Source organism: Botryllus schlosseri, chromosome 7 (assembly GCF_051294905.1).
Source record: "Botryllus schlosseri isolate E-star chromosome 7, Bs_hap1, whole genome shotgun sequence".
NCBI lineage: Eukaryota > Metazoa > Chordata > Ascidiacea > Stolidobranchia > Styelidae > Botryllus > Botryllus schlosseri.
In genome coordinates this window covers 7772444-7799530 of record NC_137242.1, presented here as the reverse complement: position 1 = coordinate 7799530, position 27087 = coordinate 7772444, and the positions used below count along the sequence as shown (strand labels likewise).

At 40.9% G+C, this 27087-nt stretch overlaps 2 protein-coding genes across 3 annotated transcripts; one reads left to right on the top strand and one right to left on the bottom strand.

Moving 5' to 3' along the window:
- Window positions 1-389: 389 nt before the first annotated feature.
- Window positions 390-4376, top strand: LOC145443762 (E3 ubiquitin-protein ligase RING2-like). The gene is made up of 7 exons (XM_080321716.1): window positions 390-597; window positions 663-823; window positions 1676-1891; window positions 1953-2044; window positions 3290-3536; window positions 3724-3886; window positions 3947-4376. Exons 1-7 carry the CDS (start codon window positions 514-516, stop codon window positions 4052-4054), a joined length of 1071 nt encoding a protein of 356 aa, XP_080177842.1. The 5' UTR covers window positions 390-513; the 3' UTR covers window positions 4055-4376.
- Window positions 3991-22600, bottom strand: LOC145443758 (uncharacterized). 2 transcript variants are annotated; one of them, XM_080321711.1, is made up of 23 exons: window positions 22353-22600; window positions 22041-22178; window positions 21429-21472; window positions 20635-20812; window positions 20431-20569; window positions 19768-19851; window positions 19645-19709; window positions 19312-19583; window positions 18044-18189; window positions 16439-17262; window positions 15401-15545; window positions 15241-15353; window positions 13062-13452; window positions 12910-13004; window positions 11532-11626; window positions 11331-11472; window positions 11149-11270; window positions 10544-10734; window positions 9518-9705; window positions 7286-7454; window positions 7123-7223; window positions 5363-5497; window positions 3991-4272 (listed from the first exon to the last, which is right to left on the bottom strand). In XM_080321711.1, the coding sequence occupies exons 1-23, from the start codon at window positions 22425-22427 to the stop codon at window positions 4120-4122; spliced, it is 4005 nt and encodes a 1334-aa protein (XP_080177837.1). In that variant the 5' UTR covers window positions 22428-22600; the 3' UTR covers window positions 3991-4119. The 2 variants fall into 2 exon arrangements, with proteins under 2 accessions (XP_080177837.1, XP_080177838.1); XM_080321712.1 differs by having other exon boundaries at window positions 15241-15341.
- Window positions 22601-27087: the final 4487 nt, after the last annotated feature.

Sequence of the window (27087 nt, the reverse complement as noted above, 5' to 3'; positions counted from 1 at the left end):
CCACACTATGTAGGATCAAGATAGGAAAAGTAAACATGATGAATACACCGAAAAGGATTCTGGTTCTGGTCCAGGTTCGCACTTATCTACTTATGTGCCTTTACTGTCTAATTTATATTAATTGACACCGAAATTGTTAAATACGATCACTAAAATGATCGGATTAGTCACAGTTACCGTAAACGCGAGCTCGATTCTAACTTGGAGATCGCTGTATCCGTCATTCTCGTCAGCCCCGTCAGCGTACACCTGACCCGCGGTGAGTTCAGTTCAGCAGCAGATGTCAAGCGATAGCACTGGATTATGATTGTTTTAGCTTGTTGTTAAGATGAGTTTATTGATAATTTGATCATTTCGAAAACCACAAGATTGCGATACGATAAAATTATAGTATCCTACGTATAATATATAGAAATTGAAGTGATTTCAGACTTCCTAAAGTTGTATTCAATCTGTTACCATTCTGCCCAGTAAGCCTATATACTTCCTCGGTTCTTATGATCGATAGCGGCAATGTCTCAATCTGCTGTCGCCAGTGCTCTCCAGTCAACAAAAAGTTGGGACTTAACTCCATATGAACTCCAGCGCACACCTCAGGTATGACTATATCTATTGCCAAGGACTCGGGCAACTTGAAAAACTTCGGTATCTTCTTATCCTAGGAGGTGATTACGGACAACACGGAGATTGCAGTTTCGCCTCGAAGTCTACACAATGAGTTGATGTGCCCGATTTGTCTGGATATGCTGCGGAACACAATGACCACCAAAGAGTGCTTGCATCGTTTTTGTGCCGAATGCATAACCACGGCTTTAAGAAGCGGGTAAGACGTTGTCTTTGTTCAAACTTGGACAACTAGATAATTTTTGTCGTCTATAATTAGAGAAAAATACCAGCAATCTAATGCTATTCTAATTTTTGATATTTTTATATGATCTAATTAAAATCTCTGGTTTTCTTGAAAATGCTACAAAATTAGCGAGAAATTAGTCAAGCTTGGTGTGCAGCAGGGTTGTAACCAAGTCACAAGGCTCCGAGTCACAAGTCAATCTCACTTTTATAGTTCTGACTCGAGTCATTTTGAATTCACCACCGAGTCCAAGTCAGCGACCAGAGGGTCGAGTCCGAGTCATGGTATTGTGACTTGAGTTCGAGTCATCCGCTTTTACTTTTACTCTTACTTTTAAATCTGTTTGATGATATTGGGTAGTTCGCATTTATAACATACTAATTTTCCTCACTTTTTGCAGTTGCTTGTCGCGTTTTCAAGTAGTCTATGCCAGTACCAATAGAGGAAATCCCAATAGTGTGGTTACTTTACTATTTGAAATTGCAATTAAATGCCGGTCTTGGCTGTCTGAGTCTCGAGTCATATGACTTGGGCCCAATGACTCTAGTCAAGTCATTTACTTATTTTGAGAAAATGACTCGAGTCATAAGAATATTGTGACTTGGGTCAAGTCATTACAACCCTGGTGTGCAGACAATTGCCAACATTGAGAAATAACTTGATTTTTATTGCATTTCTTTCTAATTCTCAAATTTGGAATTTAGATTTCTCCATATTCATTTAATTCTAATCTTGTTCGGAAAACTTGTCAACTTTCTTGTTCTCCAGTCCTGTCTTCGATATCAAATCCACTTCCAATACTCATCAATTTCCAACTAATTTCAGAAACAAGGAATGTCCGACGTGCCGGAAAAAGCTCGTGTCGCGTAGATCATTGAGACCAGATCCCAATTTCGACGCGTTGATTTCGAAAATCTACCCGTCCCGCGACGAATATGAAAAACACCAAGAGAGAATGCTGCAGAGTCTCACCAAGCATCACAACGGAAATGCGCTCAGCGCTAGCGTAGAAGAAGGTCTCAAGTCGCAAGCAATGAACAGGTAGGTTATGCCGCGTATAGTTGTAGGCTGTTTTATGATCTGAAGTTTTTGTCGTTGGCAGGCTTCAAAAGATTAGGAAACACGACAATATGATGGCGGCCAAGGCTTGTGAAAACGCAGCAGCCATGTTGAAGAGGGGACCGGCAAAACAGGGTTGGTCAATCATTTCAGCCAGTAGGCTATATAATTTGGAATGGAGTAGCCTGCTTTGCTACTACATTATTGGATACTCTGCCTGCCAGCCAGCTCATACCATTATATTTGTTTCTGTTAATATATGAAAAGTTATGAGCGAATGTTGATCTGTAAGTGGCACGCATCATAAAAGATACGTTTATGGACTTCTTCCTTGGGAATTGGAAACTATGTTTTTCTCTCCCCAAAATTATTTCCAATATTTGCACTGTATTTTAGGGCTCTTCAAAAATGACTTTTTTTCTCAAATCGTACTGGCTACTTGATAAAATTGTTAGGTTACCTAATTTAAGCCTACACACAAAATTTGGTTCAATTCCAGCCAGTAACCACTTTGCTACAGGAGAAGAAAGTTTCTATTTACTATATAAAAATGAGTAATAAAAAATTTGAAAATTTTCTGTTCACCCCATGAAAGTGTTAGGCTCTTTATAGAAACGATGCTCACCAAATTTGGTTCAATTCCAACCAATGGAAGCGGAGTTATTGCAGTCGAAAAATTTGGATTTGAATAAAATAGCATTTACGGTGAGCACAACTATAATAAATAAACAAAGAATCGGTCACCGTAAATACTATTTTATTCAAATCCAAATTTTTCGACGGCAATAACTCCGCTTCCACGTGTTGAAATTGAACCAAATTTTGTGAGCATCGTTTCTATAGACAGCCTAACACTTTCATCGGGTGAACAGAAAATTTTCAAATTTTTTATTATTTATTTTCATAATAAATAGAAACTTTCTTCTCCTGTAGCAAAGCGGTTACTGGCTGGAATTGAACCAAATTTTGTGTGTAGGCTTAAATTAGGTAACCTAACAATTTTATCAAGTAACCAGTATGATTTGAGCAAAAAAGTTATTTTTGAAGAGCCTTACTGTATTTGTTTTGAATCTAGATTCGGGATTTTCAAATTTTTTCAACTTTTTGACATGCATCACACAGTGGGTATTCACAAGGTGATCAGTAACGAACTACTTTTACTTTTTCATAATACTCTAATTGGTTTTACCTACTCGCACTGTATTACTCAATTGGTTATGATCTTTAACTTAATGAACTTTAACTTAATTTTCTGTTCTAGACAAAACTTGGCCAGTGTACTTTTAATTACTCAGGAATTGCTACTTCTGTTCAAGTTGACATTTGCAATATTGCTTCAAGTATAACGATGTCAACCTCTGGATATTCATTGCATTGCAGGGCATTGTGACACAACGGCGCCGCCTCCGAGCAAAAAGATTCACCTCGACAAGCCCTCTCACGTGAAACAGGACCCCAAAACCGATCCCCAACCTTCGGCGAGCGCTCCGAAGGAATCCCCCAAAACCGAGGAAAAACCCGAGATGCAATCCACCGACTCGGACGAGTCAATCGATATGTCGTCGGTTGAAATGATATTCAAACCGCACCCTGACCAAAAGGGCCCCGATTCTAAAAAGGCAGTTAGGTGAGTAGTTGGAGCATGTGTACAGCAATATTTTGAAATCCTCCAGTCAATGAAACTGCTGTTCTCTACGTAACAAATACATATTGCATGGGCCAGCCTGCTTATTGATAGATCAGTTGCCTTAGTTTGCTATGAATTGTGCTGCCAGACGTGATCCAAGACCCTAACTCAATACGTCACCGTACAGGTACATCAAAACGTCAATCCAAGCCACAGTAAGCCACCTGGCAGAATTTGTGAAGGTCCGAATCAATCTGGAATCCAGGGCCAACAACAAGAACTCATTAGAAGACCCGACGCAGACAGACAAACAATACGACATCTACGTGTACCATGAGGAGGAATACAAAGTAACCGCCTTGAAGCTGTCCGGCGATAACGTGATGAAACAAATTCCTCTACTTTTTCAGCCTCTCGCTCTCGACATGGACTTGGAGGCGGTGCAGGAAACGTATTGGAAAGAGGAAGACCCGCTTAAAATATTTTATTTAGAAAGAGAAACGTCAGAGCTAACATGAGCGTGCTGAAACGAAGTGTGAAAGAATGGATCTTGATTGCTTCTGGAATTGAAACGGGCAGCGACTCAAAGCTGATATATCGCCTCGTTGACTTCTTGTTTGAGAACTCCGCTCAAGATGATCTCGGCGTTGTGTACCGGGATGCCTTCTTGCTTCCATTTTATTACGAGATCCTCGTCTGCCGGGCAGGACACGAGGAGCAGGTGGTTGTTTGGAGCCTGGATACAAAAATGAGTTGTGTAGTATCTTGTCTGATTGTTATTGTGCGATACATCTCGTGTTCTAATCATGTTCAATATACATATCATGCCATGGTCACAAAGGGTGTAACTGTTTGTCGGATGGGCAGCTGAGGCTAGGCCGGTAGGCAACCGATGTTTCGAGACGATACAATATGTAAACCGAACACACTTTGCCCACGCATTCTTGACGTATTGTAGGATGTGCTTCCTAACCATTCTGATGAAAACAAATCAATCACTGGGAAAACAACCAATATATGCACATTGCACACGCAGTTTGCATATAAGATTTTGTCATATCAGCTCTTAAGGCTTGACTGGCCTGATTTTCAAGCTAAACCTATTTTTGACCAACCGCCACATGTGAGATCATCAGTAGTCCACAAGTCTTCCATTTCTACCTATAACACGGTTACCGTATTTTGGAAATCTGAAAAGGGGCCACTTTTTCAAACTCGCAAAACCAGAAGAAAAGCCTGAAAAAAAAGTCGACTTTCTCGGTCAGTGCCCAAAATACAGTTTTTGTTTCACATTATCGGGTGGGTGATTAGGAAAGAAAAAAGTTCGTCAACTTTCCGGCTCAGTTCCCGAAGGACCCGCCGGAGCGTTACTTCAGGGCCGATTCACGGTATATCACTCGAATTTGGCCGTAAATTAGACCAAAATTATAAAAAAAAGGACAAAATCTCAAAAAAGAGGAAAAAAAGGGCGTTCTCCGAGGAGACTTTCAAAAAAAGAGGACAAATCTTCTCAAAAGTATGGTAACCCTAACCTATAAGACTACTATCATTAATCAGAAATTACTGGAATTCCAACTACTCAAAAGTAACATATTGAATAGAAAACATATTCGTGGCTGAATTAATCATTCTGCATCAGTTGCAAAAGGGACATTTCACTTACCCGGATACGTTTCAAACCTGTTTTTGATTTTTAAGCAGTTTTAACAGGTCTCGAATAGCCTGAACGACTACCGTCCCCCTCGAGTTGGGCAGAGATTTACGTCATTCACTACACTTCGTTACTGGGTTACGACTACGCGTCTTGGAGACAGCCGCAAACTCACCTGTCTCGATTTCAAGCGTTTCAACATGGGCACGGTCGGAATCTTTTCGACTACCTTGCCGCCGGCGCACTCAACGATTTCCGCCAGAATTTTTCTGTCCGGCACCACGTTGTCGGTTATGCAGAATATGTACCCCTGAAAATTCGACAAACGATCAGTACGGTTGAACACGCGGCGGCGCTCGGAAACTGAGCACGGCTACTCTCTGACTTTCACTAAAAACAAGGTAAAGCCCATTTTAGTGTTCAAAGATTGCTGGAAACCAAGCAATTCTACTTTTTGAAAATACTCAAGTGGGTTTCCCCCACAAATAAGTAAAGCACATGGTAGTGTTCAAAGGTGGTTAGAAACAAAGTAATCTTACTTTTTCAAAGTACTCAAGTAGGTGGTTATTAGAGCCCGACCGATTTTTGGGCCGATACCGATAAAACCGATATCTAACATCTTCACCAATAACACCGATATATTCAGCCGATATTCAAATAAGGTGGAATCTACCTCAAAAGGCGCATTTTCAAAACTTCAGAGCAATCATTTCAACAACTTTACAGCCATTGTCGTACTTGCACATGATATAGACTAGAAAGGATGAATCTGAGCACTTTGAAAGTGTAAGCTATACGAAATATAGCAATATTTCCAGTCTAGCGGTCAAGAATTATTGTTCACCGACTTCCTATCAAGCTCTAGTTATGATTTTACGCTGCATCCACTTTTACTCCTACAGTTTTTTACGGCAATCTTTATTAGAAGTAGTTTTGCAAGGGCTTCGCATCGTTCACATTACTCAATTCGTCACGGAGACCGCACAAACGCAGTGCCCGATTATGCTCGCGGATCGTAATTCGCGATTTTAAAAGATGTCACCAGCAATTGCCTGGAAAAAATCTGGGAAGGCTCGTCTTCTTCAAGCTACCCGAGGATTTCTCAGACCATATATCTTCTGCTTCAAGTAATATTGATACGTCTTGGAAATCCTGCTCCTACTTGAAATTAGGAGATCGGGCTAAATCAAGACAAGCAACACTATCACACATTAATATATCATAGCGGTATAGATGATTTGGAATGTTCAAATCTAAAAAATTTCAGAGTTTTTGGGATATTTTCGATCATGTCAATTTCATTGAGCTTTTGAGACATTACTGTCGCCTGGTCACTGGTCATCGTATGAACGCTGTGAAATGACCGATCTACGTTTCAAGGCTTTCACGGATGGCAGAGAGGGAGAGTGGGAGCACGGAAACTGAAATTCGGGGTTGTGACCAAGTCGAAAGGTTCCGAGTCACAAGTCAATCTCACTTTTATAGTTTCGAGTCAAGTCGAGTCATTTTCAATTCACAACCGAGTCGAGTCCAAGTAAGTAGAGGATCGAGTCCGAGTCATAGTGTTCACTGTTCAGTTTTGAGTTCAACCCACTTTTTCAACTCTGCTCGAGTCGCTCTGGCAACTTTACTATTCTTCAAAATTACGACGAACCAAGTCATATGACTCGAGACTGTTCACAATGACTCGAGTACAAGTCGAGTCAACATACAAATTGACTCAACTCAAGTCTAGTCATTTACGCATTCGAAAAAATGACTCGACTCATCAAAGAATCGTGACTCAAGTCGGACTTGAGTTGAGTCATTGCAACCATGCTTAAAATTGCAGTACTCATTACTCCACTTGAACCATTACAATAAATATCGAGTACAGTACTCAAATTTTTGGCAAAAGCCCCACTCGTACCAGAGTACTCCGCAATAACAACTCACTTTGAACAGTGGTTTCGCCTTTGCCTTCTTCAAGGATTCTCCGAGCGAAAACTCAAACTTCTCTTCGGCCACGTTATCGTTCAAGAGATACTTTTCCTCATCTGCACAAAACAGACGGATGCTCGACACCGCCGCGCGAACGCCAAAATCGCAACGCAATTACCGAGAAGCCACTTGCTTTTGGCGCTCTCCTCGATCCATTCCGGGGTCACGATGTATTGGCATGCGGAGACCGCGCACAGAAACTTGACCGTTCTCGAGACTCGTTCCGCTACCAGATGCGTGCTGAGCCTCACGTTTTTGCAGACCTGCCCTTGCAAGGATTCCAAAATCTGAAACGCGTGGCGTGTCAGGATCATTCGTCACCTTCTACCATACTGCTGAATAATCTATTCGCATTGAAATGAATGAGATATATTATTAGAAGCTAAGCAATTTTTTTAACCTGAGACACGGAGGATTTTGACCTGAATATTCAAACTTTTGACATTTTTTTACTTAAAAAAACAACTCAATTTTGACAGAATTTTCCCTCATGCATATATATTAGGCGTTTTCGCACATAACGCAAGAATTACATTAATGATCTTAATCTCTGGTTGGGACTGTCATACCATACCCAGCAATTTAACAAAATTTGACTTATTTGATCGTCCTAATTATAAATAAATATTTTCATCTGACACTCGGAGTTATCGTCGGCAACTAGTAGAGAATTGGAAAGAACATTGCGTATCAACACTCGTATCGCAAAATATCAATGCTTCCGGCATGGAATTATAAATATTCGAGAACAGCAGCTCAATATACTATTTTTAGATTCTACACAAACTCCTCTTGTTGACACCAGGGTCGTAATCAAGTCACAAGGTTCCGAGTCGCAAGTAAATCTCACTTTTATAGTTTTGCCTCGAGTTATTTTCAATTCACTACCGGGTCAAGTCCAAGTCCGTGAGTAGAGGGTCGAGTCTGAGTCATAGGGTTGTGACTCGAGTCCAAGTCAGTGCGTTCAATGTTCGGTTTTGAGTTCAACCCACTGTTTTCAACTTTACTCGAGTGACATAAGCATTCATAATATTGTAATTTTCCTCAGTCCTAACAGTTTCTGGCCCTATTTCAAAAGTATCAGGACTGATAGACGAAGCACCAATCATGTTCTGACTTAACTATTCTTCGAAGTTACAATGAGATGTCTGGTATAGAGGTCGACCGATTATCAACATGGCCGATTATCGAGGCTGATATTTCGAGCTTTCCCGATTATCAATATCGGCCTATGAAGGCCGACATAGCGGCCGATATTTTATATAAAAAAAAAAATTCAAAAATTTCGGAAATTCAATGCTCAGTGTTCTCAATCTCCAAGAAATCGACAACGCAAAGGGCGATATATGACAGATTTACCCTTGCCGGACGAGTTTAGCTGGGTGAGCATGCAGAGAACCAATGCTTCCTGTATTACAATCTACCTTTTCTGGACTGATCTGCAATTCTATATCATATTTTGCTTTTTGGGTTACACCGAATTTCATCAAATGTGCACAATTAAGCAATAATTCCTTTCAATTTCAGTTTTCTCGTTCAGCTTTCTGTGGCATGTACAAGTGCCATCTTGCCTAATATATAATATTTTTGGTGAAATTGTTCTCTGCTGCCTCCATATTAATATCGGCCTATGACATCAGTATCGGCCTTGTGAGTGAGCCGATATATCGGTATCGGCCTGTAAAAATCAATATCGGTCGACCTCTATTCTGGTAGGCACTAACAAGGCTGGCGGATTCCGATAAAACGACCACAACACAAATGGAAGAACGAATGGCCACTCTTCTACCTCCGAGTAACAAGTCATCTCGATTCACCGCAAGAGTTGATTTAGAGCAGGTCTTTCCCGCTTTTTTCAAGCAGGCGTGGTCATCAAGCTAGTACTTCGACTTTTTTGGAGCACCCGAGTAAGTTATGCCTACTCGCATTACTTACTCAAGCTGTCAACATTTCAAACTGTTTTCGTTCTATTAAACTAGGCCTGGAATACTTACTTTAAAAGACTCCTGGGAGTTACAGAACTTCATTATACACAAATGAACACGAATGTTTTCGGCTGATTCTCGTCGAGGATAATCGTCGGCAACTAGAGAGCAGGGTTGCAATGACTCGATTCCGAATCGAGTCACGATTTTTTGGTGACTCGACTGGAGTCATTTTTTCAAACACGTAAAATGACTCGAGTCAATTTTTAGTATTGACTCGACTCGTGACTTGCTTAGAACTTTGCTAGAGAGTTAGGGAGATAATTGTATATCCAAAATGTACTCTCCAATTCTCTACTAGTTGCTGGCGAAAATAATTGACGCAAGTCTATGTCATTAAGTATTTTTCACGCCTACAAGTTCACCTTCTGCAGTTCCCCGACTTGTTTCGGAGGCAACCCAGTAAAGCACACCCTTGGCAGCGACTGATAGGACCCCTCCATGCGACTGCGTTTCGCCACGGGCAGGTTCGACTCGGGAGCGCTGCTTTTCCGTTTGACCCTCGCCCTCTGCATGCAGTCGAGTGTGACCCGCACAGGCACGCGCCAGGAATCTGAACAGGAAGTTACCGAAACCTAACTAAATCCAGCTATTTGTAGTGGTGAAAATTACATTTTTGTGGTGATCAACACGCGGCATTATCGCAAAAATATACCAAATTATCTGCAAGTGGTGTAAAATTGGCATTATGTTATTCGAGGTCGCGGAAGAGGTACATTTTTTAATTCTTAAACATCATCCATACATATTGAATGATACTAGAATGTCCTACTCTATGTCTAATACTTCATTCAGAATCATCCAGACACGCGATTTCCCCCAGATCTAACAACGACTCCATCCAGAACTAACAACAATCAGTGGTGCTGCAAATACGTGTAATAGCACAACTTTCAATACAACATCCATTGTAGTAAAATATGTATCGAAGTCAAAGACTTTTCGGGTGCCTTTTTTCAAGAGTTAACGGCACACTAAAGGGATTTAAACGGACTTAAAAGCATGTTCCAAAGTTTAATAGCGGATCTCATGGTACGTAATTCTGATTGTTACGTCACGCTTTGCCTTTTTGGTTTTGTTTTCAAGTCTATATTTCAATCCCATCAGTGTGCGGTTAACTCTTGAAAAGACGCAACCAAAAAGTGTTGAAGTTCAGGAAATATTTGACTACAATCGATGTTGTATCAAAAGCTAACTTCAAGTTATGTGCCACGAACCAGCTATTTAAGCAATTGCATAACTATAAAATGTTATAACCACTGGTTTTCAAGATGATTTGAATCTTTTAAAGGGCCAAAACATGTCCGAAGCTACTTTCTGCTGACAATACTAGGTGAACAGTCTTTGAAAACAGTTCACGTGGAGCCATGATTATGCTCGAAAATTCTTACCGAGTATCTTTTGCACCCGGCTCTCGTCAAGGCTGAAAAGGTCCTGGCAATTGTCGTCAAAATTCTGATATTTCGATTGGCCGGGATCGGCTACGGCGGCGGCATCGCCGAGCAGGACGTCCCTCAACCAACGCACGGTGACGCACGATATCTTCCACTCCCTGGCTTTGTTGTATTTCAGGCTTAGCGTTCTGGAGAGGAAGCGACAGCAGTTTGCATAAAAAAATCTACGCGAGGAACACGCAAGTCATGATTAGTCCTATCTCCTATTGGCATAGGTGAACAGTAACAGAGGACTTCTACCTTTCCAGCTTTTCTTCATTTTTTCATGTAAATTTTTATGCAACCAAGTTTTTACTGGAAATATTTGACACTATATGTAAATAGACTAGTTGCTGACGATTACCCCTGACGAGTGTCAGCCGACAATATTCGGGTTCATTTCAATATGAATATACTATTCAAAATATATCTTGGAAGATTAGTCATATTGAATTTCAGATCTTTTATTCATTTTCTACATCCCTTAAGCACTGTGCTATCGATATAGCAACAAGAAAATTTGAGATGAACGCACTTATTACGCACCAAAGAAAGACACCTACCCTTTACATATCAACACTGAATTATTGCGACTCAAAGACCCGGAGACACTGCACCCGCACACGCTAGCCATCATTCGAATTCTTTCACGCTCTTTCTGATGAAATCCCGTGTAACTTACGGCCTGCACGGAACAACAGCTTCTTAGCATACCAGTAAAGAGATTCGCATGCAGACAAATTACGTGATTCGAGGCTGGTTTTTCCGAAGGCGAAAACGGAGTGGGTATGTGTATGGCTAGCCAAGGCGGTTGCAATCTCCGTACCAGTAACACGTCGTTCAACCAGTAAACGGTAACGCACCTTTTACCCTCCAAAAGTGCGTTTCTGAAAAGAATCGATGGGAATCGTTGTACTACGCGGGAGGCTGGTAAAGATATGATTACTTGAAAAGAGACGTGGTTTGGCTGATGCAAAGAATATGCGTGCATGTGCACATGTTGTATTCCTCTTCGACGATGCCCCCGAATTTGCTTATTATCTGCGAAAAATCAAACGCAAGCATTTGAAAACGTTGGCTCAACGCTAGAAATCGGGTGGGAGGATGGACAAAGAATTGCAGACGTAAAAATTCAAAATTCAAGTAGGTTCAGCTTACTTGCGCTACTTAGTTGACTGCAGGCTTGTAACGACTCGACTCGTGTCAATTTGTGTATTGACTCGACATTTACTCGAGTCATTGCGCATGACTCGACCTAATCATACGACTGGAGACTAGGACGGCCAAGATAGACTTTTCATTGTAACTTCGAATAATAGTAAAGCTATCACATTATTGGTATTTCGTCTATCAGTGCTGGTACTTGGAAGATATGGCCAGAAACTGTTGAGTGCAAGGGAAATTACCGTTTTGTAAATGTGAGGGATTCTATACCAACTGAACATAGTCGAAAAAGTGGGTTGAACATACTCAACTCAAAATTGAACAATGAACACAATGACTCAGACTCAAGTCACAACACTATGACTCGGACTCGACGACATGGACTTGACGGTGAACTGAAAATGACTCGACTTGACTCGAGTCAAAACTATAAAAGTGAGAGGTTACAACCCTGGGTGCAAGTCTTATCAGGGTTGTAACCAAGTCACAAGTCTCCGAGTCACAAGTCAATCTCACTTTCATAGTTTTGACTCGAGTCCAGTCGAGTCATTTTCAATGCACTACCGGGTCAAGTCAGAGTCCAAGTCAGCAAGCAGAGGGCCGAGTCCGAGTCATGGTATTATGACTTGAGTCCGAGTCCAAGTCATTGTGTTGACTGCTCAGTTTCCAGTTAAAGTCTTGTTAAACACACTTTTTATAACTCTATTTGAAGATAACGAATGATTTTAATATACTAATTTCTCTCACTTTTAGCAGTTTTTGGTTGTATTATCAAGTACCAGTGCCAATAGACGAAATCCTAATAGTGTGGTCACTTTACTATTCTTCGAAACTACAATGAAATGCCGGTCTTGGCCGGCTGAGTCTCGAGTCATATGACTTGGTTCGAGTCATCCGCAATGACTCGAGTACAAGTCGAGTCAATACACAAATTGACTCGAGTCGAGTTGAGTCATTTTCATATTTTGAGAAAATGACTCGAGTGAAGTTTAGTCATCAGAAAATCGTGACTCGAGTCGAGTCATTACAATTACAACCCTGAGTCTTGTGCCATAAGATTAGATTAATGATAGAGCAAAACATTAAAAAACACAATTATATCAAAATAACACAACCGTCTGTTACGGACGATGTACAGCAACCAAGTCAACTACGCCCACCTTTTTCCAGTGTTCAATAATCTTGCTATCAGGCACAGTGTCTTGGTACTCTGCGATCACGAAAACGCACCCCAGGAGACATAATTCCCTAGGAACTGCAAGACAAGTTAGAGTTCAAATCCAATTTCAAACAAAAGCTTTCAACGGCTTACCATTCTCGGCAGGGTCGTGGCCAAAATACTTTCCTTGAAAAGATTCCGGAAATGATTCAAGCGGATCGACAAACAACCCCCTCGGCGGTGGGGTAGGTGTCGGGGTAGGTTGGGGTAAAAATCTCGTTTCCATTTTGGGGCTGGTTTGCGAGATCGTTCGTTGCGCTTGCCCAAACGTATTCTCGGTAGCAGCTAACGGACTCGCGGTAGGGTTGGGCGTGGCGAACATGTGTTTGTTACCGACGTAATCGACAGAGGCACTGTGGTTCGGGGGCGGGGTCATCGCGTTCATCGGGGTTTGATAGTATGCCGGGACCGTGCCCATGCCGGGGGAAGGTTGCGGCAGTTTTTTGCTTCCCGGCGACGAAGAGGCGGGACTCTGCGATGACTTCTGAAAATGAAATAAAATCAATAAAACTATATTCAACATAAATTTCAACAGCACGAGGAATTGCGATTTCGTGAGGGGCCAAATCCATTATAACTTGGCAAGGGCTGTACTGCATACCCTCAGACTTGGCCAATATTTACAAATGTTGGGTACATTAAAAAAAATAAAATTGAAAAAATTCCAGCGGTTCAAAAGATGATGCAATTCAAAATCCTCTAGTCAGTAGGTGGCGCTACATGCAAAATGTACTTTGAAGCAGTATGACTGATATAAAAAATTGGATTTTCAAAATATTCTCTATTCCCCAACGAAATCACACAAAAAATTCTTTGCATTGCGTAGTTGTTATAATATTTTTTCATCTGTAACTTTTTTCCTTTGAGTTTCGAGCAAAAAAGTTTTTTTTTAATTCCTTGGCCCCAGAATTGTGTAATCAGACATTTCAATTGATTCACCACCAGTATTAAAGCAAAAAATATGAATTTGAAGATTTTTGCATGCAGCACCACCTAGTGACAAGAGAATTTTGAATCGCATTATCTTGTGAACCGCTGGAAATTTTTCGATTTATTTTTTTTACTGTACCTAGAATTTAAAAAAGAAAAACATTTGTAAATATTGGACAATTCTGAGGGTACGCATTACAAATGTCAAAAAATTTGCTAAATTATAATAGAATGAGTCGGGGGGGGGGGGGTTTGATTGATCATCCTCTCTAGCCACGTACATAAACTTGCAGTTTGTTTCCAAGGTGCTGTGGGACTCTATACAATTGTTCCAACATCTTGTTATTTTTTTTCCAAAAATACAAGCGAAAGTCAAACTGACTGGTCTGGTTATTGACAGTTTCACTGTTTTTCTATTCTATTTTAATCAGTGCTGGGTTGGTTAAAACATTTTGTCTTGTCACATGTTGTAACTGCAGTAGTCAATCCCAGAAAGACATCTTGTATCGCAGAACCCAAGCAATACGCATCCAGAAAAACACAAACAAATCCTCGCACGAGGTGTTAGTTATGCAACCGGAAGAACAGAATAATCTGAATTCAACTTTGCGGAACATGGCTGTATCTTATGTTCCAGTGTATCGGTGGTAAACAGTAAACAGTTTCGAAACGGTGAATTATTCATCGAAGGCATGTACACACGGTCAAATATTCCATGTCAGATTATCCGACAGAAATTCCTCTATCTCGCTGATTTTGTCATAAGATACCGAGTTATCGGTTTGACTTCAAATAGCTGGAGGACAAATAACAAGCAGTGATGATAAAACGAAAAATATATATAGGAGCAAGGGCATAAATATGAAGTTAAATCAACGCTCGAACCTCAGAATTGAAGAAACCGAATGCGGCAATTTCAGCAGAGCTGTACATCATCAACATAACTCAGAATAATTAAGCACTTGAAAACTTGGAAATGAAGACAATTCAAAAACTTGGTTCGGAGAACCCACGATTATTTCCTACAAGTTCCACACAACTTCAGTAGGTTAACCGAAGCATTGTGCGAAAGAGCCAAGGTTATAAATTGTGGTTGATGATTGGAAAAAGAACATCTGCTTTGTGATAGTTAAACGAAACAAAATTACTATAGTTGTGCTGAGAAGAAAATGAAACCTGCAATTAGACGGTGGTATTTTATCCGCTATGTTAATTTCCTTCAGATGTTCATAATTTGCATACCATTACCCTTATTATGTGTAAGCAAGAAAGAATCACTTGGCTGCACGATATTGGTCAGCGCTTGTAATAAAATCGGACACTACAATTAGAAATAATGTACCTTTGGTCTAGTGCGGCCCTTCGTCTTCGCCTTGCCATCCGTATTCTCATCCCCATCTTTATTCTTCCTCGATTTCAGCCTTCTAGACTTCGTGCTTCCCCCTGGGACAGTAACTGGATCGCGATTATTGTAAGGTCAACGAACCCGTCCACCCACTCACCCTTGCCGTAGTCCTGCGGCGTCTGCAGGCTCGGGTGGATCAGCGGCTGCTGGAAAGTGGAATTCTGCTGGGCTTGCGCCATCATCAGTCCCTGCTGCAGCGCCGTGGGTGAGATAGCTCCCATTCCGCCGACGTTTATGGAGGCCTAGATGAAGAGGGGGTCAAAGTGATCACATATACTCTCGAAAAAGGTTCAAATGCTACACTCTACACTACTCCACTGTGCCTGAATCAAAGCCAAAACGAGTCCAGTAGAAGCGTAACATGGGAGGAATGAAAGGGTAGCTGAAAGAGTCATTTTGAAACAACTGTGGACAATGGGCAACCAACGTTAACGCCTTTGAGGAAGTCGGGTCTGTGCTGTATAACAGGGGTTACTGCTTGCTCAATGCTTCAATTTTATTTTCTATTAGGTACCAGGAATCTAAGAGGTTGAACACTTGTCCACTAATTCGAGAAATAAAACACTCAAGTTTAAACTGATTTAGAAACTTAAAATGCTTTGTGATGTGATAGAGTCATCATGGTCTACTTTCAACTTAACCCATGTCACAATGACTGCAAGTGCAAGTGCCAAACTGAATAAGATTAAGCCTGCAACTCACTTAAGACCAGTAATGCGAGAAAGAATAGAGGACTTTTCAAGCAAAACACTGTCCTTAATCCTACTATTGTAGTTGTACCTTGCCTGCTAGTGATGGGCTCCAAAAAGTAGACCTACCCTAACACATGAAATACCTGAAACATTAGACACCCATTAAAATAGGCCCTCCTAGCGTCGTGTTTTTATACGAAAAAGTGACTACAAGAGCGTCTTAGTTTAAGGGAACCACATCATTGCCTAGGAAACGCGCAATGTAAATCCATATCTCTGAATCACTTTCCACCAGACAAAATTTTAAAAGCGTAAAGGCCAGCGGCAGTTTAAAATCTAACCAAGTGCCACAAAACCGACAATCTGCTCATGCAGGAATATTTTGAAACTGTAGAAACACTTCGTCTCTTACCACATAGAAACAAAAACATAGCAAAACTCACGTGAGAAGACGAGGGGGATGTATGCTTGTGTCCGCCTGGCGGCAGCTGCCCTTGATTCTGCATCATATGCGATTGCTGTTGTTGCTGTAACTGCATCTGTCTCTGATGCATCTGTTGCATCACGACCTGCCTCTGTTGCGGTGTCATGACAGGCTGCGGTGCAACCTGGTTTGTTTGCTTGATAGGAGATTGCTGCAAGGACATCGGCACCTGCTGTGGAGATAATCCGTCTTTTGGCGATGGTTGTTGTTGCGGCATCATAGCTTGTTGCGGGGCCTGCATTCTGGATTGCATTTTCACGGCGGTGTTCATCCCCTGCATTTGATTCTGCATGGTAATCCCTTGACCCATCATAACGGGCCGCTGCTGTATCGTCATTTGCGGTCTCTGTTGCGGCTGGGCCGTCATTTTGATTTGGTGCTGCGTAATCTGCTGCTGCATCTGTGTGTTAAACTGCACCGGCATCATCTGCTGGTTCGCTTGCCTGGGCTGCTGTTGCTGCATGCGCATCATATTCCCTTGCTGGAACGTGCCAGGAATAAAGTGCCTCATACCGGTTTGATCGGTTATCATGTGCTGCTTTTGCGGCGAAGTTTGCGTTGTGCCTTGGGGCTTGCCGTGCATGGCGGCTTGAAAGTGCTGGGTCTGGTACATTTGCTGTGGCGGCATGAAGTTGACCTTGCCGTGCTGGCCCGTCTGTTGGTGCATCATGGGCATTCGGTGCTGGTTCAGTAGCATTTGCTGGTTTTGCTGTTGCATAAACTGCTGCTGCGTCATCATGGTCATTTGGTTGGTGTGCATGGGCGAGGAAGGCACGCTGGCACCTGTAGAAGAGTGTGTTTCTTATGATACAAACCTACAGACGAATAGTAAAACTGTGTTGTTGTAAATGGGATGAAGGCATATTTTGAGTATAAAGCTCTCCAATTTCACAAAATATGCACCAATATTCCAACAAAATGAGAAGTTTTTTTTTTTTTAAATATAACAACTGACGACACAGCATCTAGCCGAGCATTCTATAATCGTCCGGAATAAAAGCATGCAAAGCCGCATGAAAATACTCGGTATCATTGCCACGCCATCACAAAACCCAACACGAAAAAGTAGAATAAAGAAACAAAGTTTGAAAGCCTATAATATATGGCAGATTTGAACTGGAAGCGAACTGCCAGTACAGAGCGATTATGATATCAGATACATTTGGGACAGCATCACAATTCACAATTACATTCAAGTGTGCTCTCAGTGACAGAATACTTAGCGGTGATCGAGTCGAGAGCAAGGCGCCCTACTCATACTCAAGTAGAAATATCTCGGTTTGTCATGAATCATGTGAAAATTGAAAGTATATTTGTGATCATGATACTACTAGGCAACAATCACAGGTCGCGTCAATTCCATGAATGAAAATGAAGCAATCTACTCAAAATTTGATTCTAATTTGGCTACATAGTTGAATAATCAAATATTAATATACTTGTCTTCAAAAACATTCGGGGTTGCAGTATGTCACTTAAAATACAGCACTTCGGCATATTTGTTAGAAGCATTTTCAATAATACTATGTGGCGCGGATTTGTACCATGGTGCAGTGCAACTTACTTGTTGATTTTGCGTTGGCTTTCGATTTAGTAGATGCCCGTCTCTTCTTCGGCTTCTTCTGATTCGGGGTAGCCTGCCGCGGAGATGCCTGATTCGGATTGCTCGGGCTTTGAAAGCGTTGCTGCTGCATAGTAGGCGCGGCAAATCTAGGAAATACAGTGCTAAAAGTGAATTGATAAATGATCATTAGTATTGATCAACATTTTGCAGCACGCAATCGCGCACTTGCACATCGCACATTCACCAAAATAATCATGGACTGTAGGAGTCGCGATAATAAATACCCATTAAGCAAAATACGGCTGATTAGCGATACAATGCTACAACCACAAGGATATCAAGTCAGTAACGTCATTTTCCTCTCCGCGGTATTGCCGACAGCCTAGCAAGGACGCCACAGGCACTCAAGTTTTACAAGCGAGTCTCGAGCCAGGCCAAGCCGGTATTCCAACCAACAGCCGGCCTATTAGGAAGCTGAACCGTCCAACCCTTACGCTACGTCGATATCTCCTCATAAAGTGATATTTCAAACTGAACAATTCCATGGGCAATATCCTGAGATCTTAGACCAACGGTGATGGGAGGTCAGTAACAAACTACTATTCGGAGTAGTCAAACAGTTTCGTCTACTTGTGCCACTTAAACTACTTCTACTACGTGATAAATAGCTGCTTCTACTCAGGGCTGTAACCAAGTCACAAGGTTCCGAGTCACAAGACCATTTTACTTCTTAAGTTTTGCCTCGAGTAAAGTCGAGTCATTTTCAATTCAACACCGAGTCAAGTCTGAGTAAGGGAGTACTGAGTCGAGTCCAAGTCACAGTGTTGAGTGCCGAGTTCACGTTAGTTCAATGACATAAAAGGTCTCAAATTTATCATATACTCCTTTTTCTCACTCTACGCATGTTCCTTCAAACAGAGTAGGACAGTTTCTGGGCCTCTTTCAATAATCGGACCCGATATACGAGACTTGAATAAGTCACATAAAATGTGTCGAGTCATATGACTTGGTAGAGTCATGCAAAATGACTCGAGTAGAGTTGATAAATAAATTGAATCCAGTCGAAGAAAAGAAAATGACTCGAGTCGAGTTGAGTCAACAAAAAAGTTGCGACTCGAGTCATTGCAACCCCTCTTCTACTTCTACCCGAGTACTAATGACGACTACTTTGACGACCTCTGGAAATTTCAGCATCGTTAGAACATTGGTCACATCGATCAACGACCCATCATCATGTACACCGGCACACTATAAAGTAGCCTACATACCTCTGCTGGTGCGGTTGCTGTATCGGATGCCTCTGCATTTGAAATTGCTGCATCACCATCGCTTGCGCGTTTCCTGCGTTAGGCCCGGTGATGTAATACTGTTGTCCGCCCTGTGATATAATCGAATGCGATATCGACTCGCTGCCACCCGTGGTTGATGTGACCATCACGTTGTGCGGCTGCGACATCGCAATCGGTTGCTGACTCGGCACGGCCCTGTTGATGACATGTTGCTGCATTGTGACAGGCGGCGGGGCAGTGGTGACCAACGTCTGAGAAAGAGAAAAAAATCGTAACATCACGCAATGGGATCATGGGTCAAATCTGTAATACCGTCGCAATGCTTTCAGATGTGAAAGGTGGTGGTAATGATGCCTGTGAAGCGGGATTGGGCGCATCTGTGAAAATAACAAGCTGCAATTGAAATGTATCGTAGCGCATTATTCATTTGCAAACCTGCTGCCGTGGTTATAGCGACACTCTGTAAGCTCGACGCTATCAAATCCTGCGATGGCTGCGTGTCGGCAGACGTTTCAATTTCTAAAAGTAATTGTCATTTCCTAAATCACACTTAAGAGCCGTGCCCATAAACTACAACATTTCCCATGACATTAGCTCCGCAGTACAATATCGTAAAACTTTACATGATGGAATGGTATCTTTCATAGCACTGTTAGCTATTCGACATTTAAAAACGAACATATTTTACTATTTTGGTGGGCCGGCGAGAATCATTCGATCAACTTTTCCAAGTTATACTGGCTTGAGACGAAAAACTTTTATCAGAGCTCCATGAAAATTTTATATCACTGAAGAAAGGGGGGTAACCAGGAGAAAAAATGCATCTTTTCCACTTCATCAACTGTTTCGACTACTGTACAGCAGATCTGTGACATGTTATTGTCGAGAAAATCTCCCAAATGGAGGTATGACTATTTGTAAAAGTACAAGTGAATGCTTGGGCGACAATTGGTATTTTCATAGAATCACTTTCCAGTAAAAAATAGCAATTTTACTTTCATTCCAAGACAAACATATCAGAGTAGGCCTACTACTTAATTGACTCCGACAACAACTAATCTGAAGATAAGGTTCAGCCAGACAGCACACGCAACAAACCTGGCTTGGGTTCGATCACCAAAGAGGGATGATACTTTTTAGCGTCTTCCAACTTTTTGGACTTGACAGAATCCAGGATAAAATCTGGAGTCACAACGGTTATGACATCAGAATGCTTCAAAGCTTCTTCATATTTCGCCTTCACAGTAACAAATATCGGATGTAGATTTGTAAATAAATTCATACGAAGAACATCGCACTCACCCCGACAGTTCTAGGCACGATCAAATGCGTGCATTTGTCATTCAGCGACAATTGACACGATCCCCCGTAAAATGTCACGCAGCCCCATATCAAGTCTCTGTCTCTCTTGGATAGTTGAGACGGGCAGAATACTAGTTTTGAGAACAGTTGTGCGTGGGAGGGTGTGAAGGCTTCTGTACTGTGGATGTCGAATGTCAAGGAGACAAAACATGCTTGAAATGCAGCACTTGGTTTTAGTGGCATGTTAGAATCTGATGGAGGAAATAATCACTAATTCCAACAAACAATACAGGCTATCCATTGGTAAATTCATTCACTCTGAACAATTTTGTAATTTGAATATATTGTATGCTGCAATATTGAAGTTCTGTGCCATTTGAAGCTTGCTTACATTAGGAATCGGTGTTTATGATCAAAGGAATCAATGATGCAAATATAAACTATTGCATATTGTGCATGGCTCGCCATAGGAGGCAATCAAACATCAATACCCATTGAGAGGTGACGAGAGGCATCAACATTTTCGATTCATACTACTTAATGGAATAAATTTATAACAGGAACGGGTAGGGTTGCAGAACGTTTGAACGTATGACTTTGACGAATGATGGATTTGAATGCACAACTAAGGATTCTGCAGGCAGTCTGCAAGCTAATCTATATGTCAAATTCTGAGGAAGTAGGCCTACCCTCCGAATGTAATTTGAATAAATTTACACGGATCATAACTCTATGGTCATCATAGAGCGTATTTAACATGAAAAAGCTCACAATGTGATAGAATAAAAGGATACGGCAGTAGTTTCTTGCATTTTGAGCTGAGATGCACCCATCGTTCCTGAAATAAACAATTTATCTATGATAAATATTTTATAGCCGGACACAAAACCTATTCTAGGATCACGATGTTAGATTATTTGGAAAATTGGGATAATCAGTAATAAAATAATGCCTCCTACCAGTGATCACTACGAGTAGACGAGTAGAAGGAGTAAATAAACAAGGAGAAATAATAATATTAGACAGGAAAATTTCCAAGACTATTGCTTCAATAAAAGCCTTTTGCTGGATGGTTTCAAACACGGAATATCAAGAACGACCATATTGTAGATCAGAATATACTAGTATAACAGAATTGCGCCAAAGGATTAGCCTCATCGTACCTATTTCTCATGCAAGCGTCCTATGTAATTTGGATAAGGATAGCAACAACTTAATTTCAAGGCCTAGAGCTGATATTCAAACAGTAGATTACGATTACTGCAACATAACTTCAAATCAATTATGTGAAAATATGCAATCCACTGAATCCAGAAATGAATACAAAAAATCAACGTCTAGTAGAAGAGAGTAATATATTCACACTATTCATAATGATTAAATAATACAAAATAATGCACACTCACTGTAACTGTCGGTGTTTGCCAACAATCTTGCGCTTCCTCCAAATCAACACTATCGAAATCGGTAACTATCGCGTGAGTTACAATGGCTGACAAATAGCTCTCCCTTTTCGCCCCTCCGCTTTCCAACAACGTTTGAGTCTTGGGCGAAAGGTAGCATGTTAGTGATGTTACATATACTATACTATACTATATATTACATGTATGATGAAAATTTACCAAGCTATGATGATACCTTAGCTTACCCAAGGCTTAGCAAAATCATATCTTATCATTCATTGACATTCGCTCACTAGTCACTATCATCACACAAACCTGTTCTTGTATATCTCCAACTGTATAAAATCGAACATTTTTGAACAGCAATGAATGATCGACTTCGGAATCCATGGCGAACAATGTTTAGGAAGACGCTTGAATCGAATGCGAGGAATTGACAATGAACTTGGTTAAACTAGACGGCGTAAAATTCCATCTTACTTCATAAGGTATTTGCTGAGTAGATAGGGCGGGAAAGAGAAATCTAACTTCAACTACGTTGGTTCTGGCGGAAAATGCAGTTACGAAGATTTATGACATGAGTGATCACTGAGCTGTAAAAATACTTGAGAGACCATATTTCAACGAGAGTGTAAGACTCAGTGGTACTATACAGACTATAGACGCCGTTGTAGTCAACCTTTTATGAATTTTGGGACATTTAAAATTTCAAAACCAATTTTGCGGACCGATGAACCTTCAAAAATCGAAATGAGTCCAAAAAGTAATCACCTAAAATGTATGCATTATGAAACTCAAAAGAAATATACGATAATCGTTGAGTTATATTTTTCAACTGAATAAGTCACATACAATGTACAGCGCGATAAGACACAATGCGATGTCATGAACAGATAGGAGGATGTCAAACGACACGCATCCGTAGCGATCCTTTTAATTTAACATCCACCTCGGCCGGATCCGGACAGGGTTGTAATGACTCGAGTCATGACTCGACTCGAGTCAGACTCGAGTCACGAATTTTTGGTGACTCGACTTGACTCGAGTCATTTTCTTGAAAAAGGAAATTGACTCGACTCGACTCAAGTCAATATTTGGATTGACTCGACTTGAACTCGAGTCATTACGCATGACTCGACCCAAGTCATTGACTCGGCATATTTTATATGACTTGAAGATGAAGAAATTTGCGAATCGTACTGGCTAGATCAACGCATATGACGAATTCTGTCGATATCGCTATTTTTCGCCACTACTTTCGTTGCACACGTCTGATATCAGATATGTCGCCGTAAAAACAACAGAAAATGGCACATATAGTAGCAATCCATAGTACAAAATCATCCTGTAATGAAAGTAATAGATCCTCCGCAATCAAAGTACTCGAGACTTTTCAATTATACAAGCAAACAATCGAAGCAAAGTTCAATTAGCGCCAATGAAATGACTCAGATGGCCAAGTACTTCGAAGAGACTGATAAGCTCATGTGTAGATTTGAAGGCGATGATTCTTTGCATTATTGGGCGACCAGAAATAATGAGTATCCAATGCTCTTCAATGTGGTTCAAAAATGCTTGTCAATTCCTGTATCTAGTGCACCAGTGGAACGTGTTCAGTTGATGTGGATTTATTCTAAGGCCATGCCGCTATAACATATATGAGTATCTCCTTTCCACTTTAGTATTTTTGAATTGTAACTCATCATTGATTTGATCTGCTGTCAGTGAAAACACACAATACAATCCATCCATTTGACGTGTTGTTAGGTATGTGCATTGTGCACGTGAATAATAATGAATGGTTAATGTTGTGTGATGTTTGTACAATAGGGTTATTCAAAAATAACTTCTTATTTATTTTACTGGGTGGCTACTTGGTGAAATTGTTATGTTGCATGGAAAGAACTCTGAATCTGGCTTAATTTTAAAAAGTACAATCAATGATATGAGAGGAGAAAATTATATATTTGAAAATAAAGGGAGTGTTTTTGGTGAAAAATTATTTCATATAATATAATTACATGCTAGTAGTAAGCCGACTATCTTTTCATATCCAAAATATTCCACTCTAATAAATTCGCTTTTTCTAGTTGGAATTGAGCCAAATTTGCTATCAATCATATTTTTACACCATATAACAATATCATGAGGTGGCCGGTAAAATTCGAAAATCTCTATTTGTAGTTAATCCAAATTTTCCTCTCATATTAGTAACGCTCCGGCGGCTATTTCGGGAGCTGAGCAGGAAAGCTGACCTTTTTTAGCTATAAGCCAGTTCAGGATTGAAAACATGAGGCGAACATGACTTCAATACTGTGACTTGGACTCGACTCGAGTCATAACACTATGACTCGGACTTGAGCCTTCAAACGGTGACTTGGACTCGGACTCGACTCGGTGATGAATTGAAAATGACTCGACTTGACTCGAGTCAAAACCGCAAAAGTAAGATTGACTCGTGACTCGGAACAATGTGACTTGGTTACAACCCTGGATCCGGACCGCGACGGGAGTTTGTCCGGCCCGCGGACAGTTTTCCGTCTTAATAATGTGGCCCGCGGCTACAGTCTGCCGATATCCCCCGCTACTTGCTTACTACGTCAAATTTTAGTGACTGTATGTTATTCTATACATGTAAAAGCGCACTACGCAGCGTGCGGGAGTGAAGCTTACGCGTAACTTCGTCGAAGCGGGAAGACTGGCATTGTCGGCATTTACGATGTACTCAACCCAGAGATGAGCAATGAGCATGGACTAGGATTAGGTTTTGAAAAAACAGGATTTGTGAAATCTTGTCGGATTTGGATTGGATTTACCTATTTTCTGGGAGATTGAAATGTCGTGTGGCGAATGACAGACATTTGACAGACAGACATTTATTGTTTCGTCAAACATAAAAAGTTGACTGGAGGTGACGATATGGCCTATAAAGGATGTCGACAAACTTTATTCAGATCAGTTATTAATGTACTTATGGTTACTAAGTTATCTTGAATCAAGTGAATCGTTGGTTGTGAAAGAAAATTTTCGAATCCCTCCATTGCATAAATTAGTATATTTTCTGAATTTCCAGTTGAAATCGGATTAGGATTGGACATGGACTTGAATATGAAAAAGTTATGGATTAGGATTTAGATATGGATTCAAAGGTTCGGATTTGGATTGGATTAGGACATAGAAATTTCAAATCCGCTCATCTCTGACTCAACCCTAATATCGTTTGTGGTAATCATGGTGTTTGTCGACTACTATGGTCATTTACACCAGACCGATATTTCTTATTTTTGATTCCGTAGCCGCCAACTTGTGGCACGGCACACTTCCAGGCTTTTGTAAGACGCCGCCAGGGGTCGCCAACTCAAAATGGGTCGCGGGCCACTTTTCAAATGTCGTAGAAGCCATGGTTCGCATGAATTCAATATCGAGATAAAATAGGCCACACAGTTGAACAACGACCCTATCTCATCACCCACTCAGCCCTAATGAATTGATATCTTGGTAAATTTGGGGTACCGCGGGCTTATCGAACGCCTTGAAATCTTAATTAGTGATTGCACCGTGTGTTGATTGATCAGAGAGAAGCAGACAGGGCGGCGCCTGTATGACGATTCTGTTCTCAAATCCACATTTTCTTCGTCATTATCGGCGAGAAATGGCTTTAAAGTGACATTGCTGTCGTTAAAATACATTCAATAAATACTATTTACACCTTGTATATGTGGATAAATAAGGCAATAATGTATCGATTCAGCAATCCGGCCGCCAATTAGTAGGGGAGATGTGGTACCGATGGATCAAAAATTGGAAAATGATCGCTGGCCCCAAAATGTTCAGCCGAAAACAGCAGGTCTTTTGCTTACTCAGCACTTTGATACAAGCTATACCTATCGCGCACATATACATGAATATCCGTCTTTTCAAAAAATATTTATGGAGGTTCAAAATTTGTTGCTCGAACGTGTCATCGGTCCCCACCCTGTGGGTCCAATGGCACACGACCCGGGGACCTATGACACATATACCCTAAATGCCTCAGATGTGACAACTGTTCTTGCTCAGTATTATAATCTAAGCTACAGTAAGCCAAAGAAGAATGTTTGATCGCAACCGTCAAGAAATAGAATAAATATTTACTCAAATGTTGTCATAAAATCACGTTTCGATTTAGGCTCGGACTTATAAATTTGAGGGTACATAGATATTGCCCGAAAATCGACAGTGTGACTTCCAAACACCTCGTTATAGCGATGAAATATCATATGCAATTATTACATAAAGATTTTCTGTACGTAGGCTTGTTTCATTTGTTTTATGATTAGTATGCTTCATTATTTTGCTTGATTTGGCTATGGTATCATCGGTCCCCACCCCTAGAATTTTATATATTAATCGAAAAAAATTCCACTCAAGGAAAGTACTGAAAAAAATAATAGGTGCCATTATATAGCCTGATACAAGCCCTGCACGTCACAATAAAAATGATTGCTGGTTTGTTCGTGTTGAGGGTTACAAAGAAAAATGTATCGATGGTGCAGGCGAAAAAGAATATCATATCTCTCTCTCTCTCTCTCTATATATATATATATATATGTCGATATAAATTTACTTTACATCCCCCAAAACAAAAAAACATCTGTGAGAGACCCCATAGCTCGCGCACGTCGAATTTCTTTTTATGTGAGGAAAGATTTTGCCACCGAGCAATTGCAGACAAGTTCACGGAGTGTAATCATGGAATTATCATAGAGAATTTTCTAAGTATTTGCGGCCCCAGTGATCCATTGGTACCACATCTCCCCTACTTCATTTTCCTGTATCCGGCCCGCCCACTGGAGAAGTTGCCTGCCTAGGCCCAGGTGGGTATCTGATCTTAAGACTACTCCTAGTGGTTTCGGTATCTTCCTATTACAGTCTTGTGATGTTTTGAAGTGATGAAATTTTATGAATAAACTTGAACTCGATCAATTTATAACCCATATCTACGTATGTAGAGGATCACAAAGCAATTATTCGCAGCGAATAATTGTCATATATGATTTGGTATCGGATC